Raw genomic sequence first — 7,500 nt, 5'->3', positions numbered from 1 at the left:
GACGTGTTGTCAGGAGATGGCGTGGGTTCGGACAACCAGCCGTTGACTCCGGCCTCGCGGACTTCCTTGCCGTCGGCATCCGTCACCATCTTCATCTCGGTGACCTGTTCGACTTCCGGAACCGTCGGCGGCGTCGTTATGGCGATTTTCGTTGTAGGAGGAGCGGGCGGCCTTTTGCCAATCGGTCTCCTGGCGGCGCCTTGGGGAAGCTTGTTGCCGGGTGCTACCTGGGGAGCGCGGCTTCGCCCGGTGGTACGGGCAGGGCGCAGGTGTCGACAGCCTCTGCCCCGGCAGGGATTGGGCATGGATGTGGCAAGTGCCACAAGCTGGAAAGGAAAATATAGCCATTAGTACTCAAATATACTAAGTATAAGGTACCCAAATTGGCTAATTTAATCATATCATTTTTTGGACTGAAGATGAACCCATGGAAGGGTTCGAAAGCTTTGTAGTGTTTTTAAATTATGCACGAACTATTAATCTTTTTTTTTATTATTATTGTGGACCCCTTAGAACATCATTAAACTCTCGTGATGGAGAGTTTATTCCCAAATGATATCATTCATTATTAGGTGTTCAGGTCTCGTTCAGATAGTTCAGATGTTCTATTATAACATATATAGTATTCTAAATCGTCCAGGCACCTTAAATATAACGATGTTATAAATAACAACCTGTATTTCCTTACGAATTTAGGTGTGAGACTTATGACAATACACATTGTGAATGAGACAGCTTGATAGAGTGACATACGTTATCATGGAGAGAGAGAGAGAGAGAGAGAGAGAGAGAGAGAGAGAGAGAGGGAGAGGCGTTGCAGAATACGTGAAAGAGAATGATTGCTGAAGATAATAAAATTTTAAAAAGGAGCAAGAGATAAAAAATAACTAATTAGAGAAAGAGAGAATGCGATGGAAAGTCAGGGGAAAGAGGAGCTACCAACATTGACAATAATAGAAATTGCAAGATGCCTCTTGCATGTTGAGGGAAACATATACTGCTCTTGCAATGCTCGTGATCACATGCGCAATTATGAATGGAAGGTGATGACTCACGCAGGCTCGTATACCATACTCATTATTTCAGCTGCGCCAGTTAAAAAAAATGATTGATTGTCCACACAAGAACCGGAGATATTATTCTTTAACTTTTGGTTCTATGTTCATCAAAAATTAAGACTTTAATTAATAATAACGAGGAAAACAAAGATGCTAATAACAATATTGATCGTGTACGTAATATAGAAATCGGAGATGATAATAATAATAATAATAATAATAATAATTTTTTTAATAATAATAATAATAATAATAATAATAATAATTAATAATAATAATATTAAGTAAGGAACATAAAGAAAAAGAACTGCTCTCCCCAACAGAAAGAGAAGAACTGGAAAGGGGAAAATGTCTACACGACAACGAATTACACGAAGACGAACTGAGAGAGAAGAACGAATGCCACAGAAGACGACAGGGAGGATGAGTATCAAACAACGACACACGAAGAAACACCGACGAAGTAACAGAGGAGGGGGGACGGAATGGGTATAGATTATTGACAATGGATGGAGCCAGATACAACGAAGAGAACAAAGATCCCCCCATTCTGGAAAGCCTAACAACACCAAGAAATTAAGGGAGAAAACAAGTGAGGTCAATGAAATAATGGGCCTAATACACCACCAGTATCACAGAAAAAACAAATAAACTTGACATATGCAGGAGCAAGATTAGTAGCAGAAACTGATGGGGATTCGAACACCAAACACCACCGTCACGCACAACCAACCCAACAGAAACCAAAACAGCAACTCCTTGGAAAAAGGCGCCTGGAAAAAGCAAATCATGGTGATGAGATCTGACTTGAGTAAACTGAAAGAGATGGGAGAGGCTAAGGCTAAGAAGCAAGAAAAAAACAAGGGAGGAACTCAACGAGAAATACAAAGTACAAGAGAGGGGACTAAACAACACAATAGAAGATGTAAAACAGAGGCTAAGGCAAAGCACACAAGATCCAACGGTACATGAACAGGGAATAAGGGATACCAACAGAACAAAATATTCGGAACCAACCAGAAAAGACTATACAGCCAACTAAGAGGGGAGACAACCACCCCAGAAATTCCTGAAGCCGAACCAAGTAAGAGACTCTGGGAAAACATATGGAGCAATCCGGTATCACACAACAAACATGCAACATGGCTCCAGGAAGTCAAGGAAGAAGAAAACAACAGGGAGAATAAAACAAAGATTCACAGACATCACGACAGACACAGTCAGACACCAACTAAAGAAAAATGCCAAACTGGAAAGCCCAGTCCGATGAAGTCCATGGATAACTGGCTCAAAAACTTCAAGGCCCCACTACACCCACGAAATAGCAGAACAACTCCAGCATTGTATCTCAAATCACCAAGCACCCAATTGGAATGACCCACAGAAAGAACATCCTTAGTACAAAAAGACAAAGAGTAGGGAATATAGCCAGTAACTACAGGCTATCACCTGCCAGCCCCTACCAATATGTGGAAGTTACTAACAGGTATCATCAGTGAAAGGCTATACAACTACCTAGAGGAGACAAACACCATCCCCCACCAACAGAAAGGCTGCAGAAGGAAGTGTAGGGGCACAAAAGACCAGCTCCTGATAGACAAAATGGTAATGAAGAACAGTAGGAGAAGGAAAACCAACCTAAGCATGGCATGGATAGACTATAAGAAAGCCTTCGACATGATACCACACACATGGCTAATAGAATGCCTGAAAATATATGGGGCAGAGGAAAATACCATCAGCTTCCTCAAAAATACAATGCGCAACTGGAATACAAATACTTACAAGCTCTGGAATAAGACAGCAGCGGTTAATACAGGAGAGGGATCTTCCAGGGCGACTCACTGTCCCACTACTCTTCGTAGTAGCCATGATTCCCATGACAAAAGTACTACAGAAGATGGATGCCGGGTACCAACTCAAGAAAAAGAGGCAACAAAATCAACCATCTGATGTTCATGGACGACATCAAGCTGTATGGTAAGAGCATCAAGGAAATAGATACCCTAATCCAGACTGTTAAGGATTGTATCTGGGGACATCAGGATGGAGTTTGGAATAGAAAAATGCGCCTTAGTCAACATACAAAAAGGCAAAGTACGAGAACTGAAGGGATAAAGCTACCAGATGGGAGCAACATCAAACACATAGATGAGACAGGATACAAATACCTGGGAATAATGGAAGGAGGAGATATAAAACACCAAGAGATGAAGGACACGATCAGGAAAGAATATATGCAGAGACTCAAGGCGATACTCAAGTCAAAACTCAACGCCGGAAATATGATAAAAGCCATAAACATAGCACAGTGCCAGTAATCAGATACAGCGCAGGAATAGTGGAATGGACGAAGGCAGAATTCCGCAGCATAGATCAGAAAACCAGGAAACAAATGACGATACACAAAGCACTACCAACAAGAGCAAAATACGGACAGACCTATACATAACACGACGAAAGGAAGGAGGGGGGAGAGGAGCTACTAAGTATAGAGGACTGCGTCAACATCGAAAAACAGAGCACTGCACAATGGGGCATCTGAAAAACCAGTGAAGACGAGGGTGGCTAAAGAGTGCATGGGAAGAAGGACTAATAAAAGTAGACGAAGACCAGAAATATACAGAGACAGGAGAAAGACAGAAAGAACAGAGGAACTGGCCACAACAAACCAATGCACGGACAATACATGAGACAGACTAAAGAACTAGCCAGCGATGACACATGGCAATGGCTACAGAGGGGAGAGCTAAAGAAGGAAACTGAAGGAATGATAACAGCGGCACAAGATCAGGCCCTAAGAACCAGATATGTCAAAGTACGATAGATGGAAATAACATCTCTCCCATATGTAGGAAGTGCAATACGAAAAATGAAACCATAAACCACATAGCAAGTGAATGCCCAGCACTTGCACAGAACCATACAAAAAGAGCATGATTCAGTGGCAAAAGCCCTCCATGGACCCTGTGCAAGAAACATCAGCTACCTTGCAGTTAATTAAGTGGTACGAGCACCAACCTGAAGGAGTGATAGAAAAACGATCAGGCAAAGATCCTCTGGGGGACTATGGTATCAGAACGGATAGGGTGATACGTGCAAACAGACCAGACGTGACGTTGATTGACAAAGTCAAGAAGAAAGTATCACTCATTGATGTCGCAATACCATGGGACACAGAGTTTTGAAGAGAAAGAGAGGGAAAAAAAAAATGGATAAGTATCAAAGATCTGAAAATAGAAATAAGAAGGATATGGGATATGCCAGTGGAAATCGTACCCATTAATCATAGAGCACTAGGCACGATCCCAAGATCCCTGAAAAGGAATCTAGAAAAACTAGAGGCTGCAAGTAGCTCCAGGACTCATGCAGAAGTGTGTGATCCTAGAAACGGCACACATAGTAAGAAAAGTGATGGACTCCTAAGGAGGCAGGATGCAACCAGGAATCCCACACTATAAATACCACCCAGTCGAATTGGATGACTGTGATAGAGAAAAAAAATGAATAAGTAATAATCGAAAATAATTAATCAATAATAATTAATCAAAATAATAATAATAATAATTAACTAATTAATAAATAACGTTAAATTTTTAGTTGTTTTTTCATTGTATTATATATTTTTGGAATAATAATTTATTAAACAGATACATAAAGTCCAGAATTCTAGTATATCTAGAAAATGAAATCATTCTTAATGTTATCAGTCACTTGAATGATCATGGAATTAATAATAATAATAATAATAATAATAATAATAATAATAATAATAATTATTATTATTATTATTATTACTATTATTATTATTATTATTATTATTATTATTGTTGTTGTTGTTGTTGCAACAAACATACAAATACCAAAGTGAAGAAAAAATCACCCACAAACTCAACGGTACACGTATCAGAGTGATGAAACAAAATGATACCGCTCGCTCCAGCCGTCAGGTATAATAGAGCTGTCAATTACACGTTACACTTCTCAGCATGCAATCACATACCGAAATCTCTCCACACTGAAATCTCTCTCTGAAATCTCTCCGGAGTGGATAACCTCTGCACAGTAGTGTATAATAATGATGATTTAGGGGCAACAGGCAAAGTTTAGACTTGCATTAGTTTCGTATAATCTCGGTACATGAATGCCCCCAAATTAAGATATCTTGGTCTAATTTATTTGCTTATTTCTTCTTTTTAATAAGTGAGATCTCTTTCTGTACTTAACCTTTACCTTCTCTTACTTCCTAATGAACGCCATATTTTTTGGAAGATTGAATTTCAAGTTAATGGCCCCTGTGGGCTTGTTCGATATGAATAGGGTTCGTCTACTGAATATAATAATAATAATAATAATAATAATAATATTATTATTATAATAATAATAAGATTCGGGACGATACGTAACGTCCTTTGCGACTGGATATAATATCTCTCCCCTCTTTTTTATTACAGCTGAGGAGATATAATGCCCCAAAAATGTATGCCAGTTATACTTCAGTCCTTGGAACTGTGACTTAATTATTCTTATTGAAGTTCGATTTTTTTACTTGAGAAATACAAAAGTCGTCTATTACTTTTTAATCTATTCACCTGTTGTAGAAAGTTGCTGTTCGGAAATATTTAACCTGAGATAAAGAAGATAAAAACACCAAGAACACATTTTGTCATTTCATAGGATATAAGTACACTATTCCGAGATAATTTCACCTGAAATCTCTGGCACTATATAAGTTACTTATACCTGAACCATTCACCTAATCATAAATGGCGTAATAAACACGCAACGCGTAATTTTGGGGGAGAATATGACCGGATTTTGCCAAGTAACAAGAGACTAATATAATAAATTCAGTATGGTGAGAATGTGTTTATGCAAAATATATTATATATATAGATATATATATTATATATATATATATATATATATATATATATAGTATATATATATATATATATATATATATATATATATATATATATGTATGTATGTATATATATAAATATATATATATATATATATATATATATATATATATACATATACATATATTAGTTCTTAACATATCTCTTTAAAAAGTTGAGGTTGTTAGCTATAAGCCACTTTTAATCCTGAACGCGACATACCGCAGTCAACTGACTATCAGGTCAGTAGGAATAGAATGGTTTGCTCACGAAACAAAGGCTAATGAAGAGAGGTCATTGACTACACGGTGTTAGAATGATTTTATCTTTAATTCGATCTGAGAATCATCTACTATTATTTCCATATTATCCCGCTTTAAAAGCCCAACAATAATCGAGAAAACATTTTCTTTCCTACTTTTCAAGTTCGAAGAGAGATCAGCTTTAATCATAAATTTCTCTCTCTCTCTCTCTCTCTCTCTCTCTCTCTCTCTCTCTCTCTCGCTCTCTCTCTCTCTCTCGGCAAGTTCCGCTCAAGTAATTATCTCTCGTTCTCTGTGGAAAGTGCAATGAACGGAATTGCCTAATGCATAGCTAGCTATTACAAGCCCCTCTCCAACTCACTTTTTTACATCCTATGACGAATTGTCTATCGAGCGTATTGTCTCCTCTCTCTCTCTCTCTCTCTCTCTCTCTCTCTCTCTCTCTCTCTTTCTAAATTAATACTTTTGGCTGAATTAAATAATTAGCCTACATATGTAGTTCAATATAGGACGATAGCAAGTAGTTGCGTTAACTTTCTGTGGATTAACAATAATGGTAATGTTCCCTTAACAGCTCCCTTAGTATATTCCGAGACTGAAAAATAATTGTTTTTACCTGAACTCAAATAAAAGAAATCTTGTAATCAAAATACATGAAGTAAGTTGATTACTATTCATCGGATATAGCATCGAGTATCTTAAAAAATAATATTCTTGTATTCTAAAACACAAGAGCACATTGAGATACCTTCTACAATCCAGATTCCATGCAGGGTATTTTCTGAAAACCTTTCCATAGCTTTCACTTTCCAATCAGCCACATCTCATTTCTACCTGCATATTCATGTCAAGAGAAGCCACCTTACGCCCAGGCATGAGGAATATTATTCTTCATAATGCATTTCCTCTCGAATATCATTGTCCATAATGCATTTCCTCTCGGTGTAATTTGGGCCTAATTCGTTCTATGAGAGAGAAGTACGGCCTTGGTTTTGCGGATCATTCCCCGTAAGAATATTTGTTAAATTCACTAAATTGTCGTTGTTGTTTGGGAGAGGCTGGGGACTGTTGCAACACTCATGGGACATTGACATAGTTAATCACATACACAGTTAAACCAATAGGCAGAAAAAAAATAAAAGGCACGACAAAATTATGCTTCCATAGATGCATAAATAAAGAAATCACAAATGAAATAAAAACTTGAATATTTTAAGGAATAATGACCAAAACAGAACTGGTATGTAAGATCACAAAAATGATACAATACAAAAA

General features: G+C 37.8%; 1 protein-coding gene across 2 annotated transcripts in view; it reads right to left on the bottom strand.

Moving 5' to 3' along the window:
- Positions 1 to 7,500, bottom strand: part of LOC135225658 (uncharacterized) — a 230,601-nt gene that overhangs the window by 54 nt on the left and 223,047 nt on the right. For both annotated transcript variants that reach the window (XM_064264993.1, XM_064264992.1), the window contains one exon: positions 1 to 326. This exon is cut by the window's left edge and continues 54 nt beyond it. In XM_064264993.1, the coding sequence (XP_064121063.1) occupies positions 10 to 326 (317 nt within the window). In that variant the 3' untranslated portion in view covers positions 1 to 9. The remainder of the gene's footprint in view (positions 327 to 7,500) is intronic.

This window comes from Macrobrachium nipponense, chromosome 13 (assembly GCF_015104395.2).
Source record: "Macrobrachium nipponense isolate FS-2020 chromosome 13, ASM1510439v2, whole genome shotgun sequence".
Lineage (NCBI taxonomy): Eukaryota > Metazoa > Arthropoda > Malacostraca > Decapoda > Palaemonidae > Macrobrachium > Macrobrachium nipponense.
Note: the sequence above shows the minus strand (reverse complement) of the source record. Positions and strands in the feature narration are given on the sequence as shown.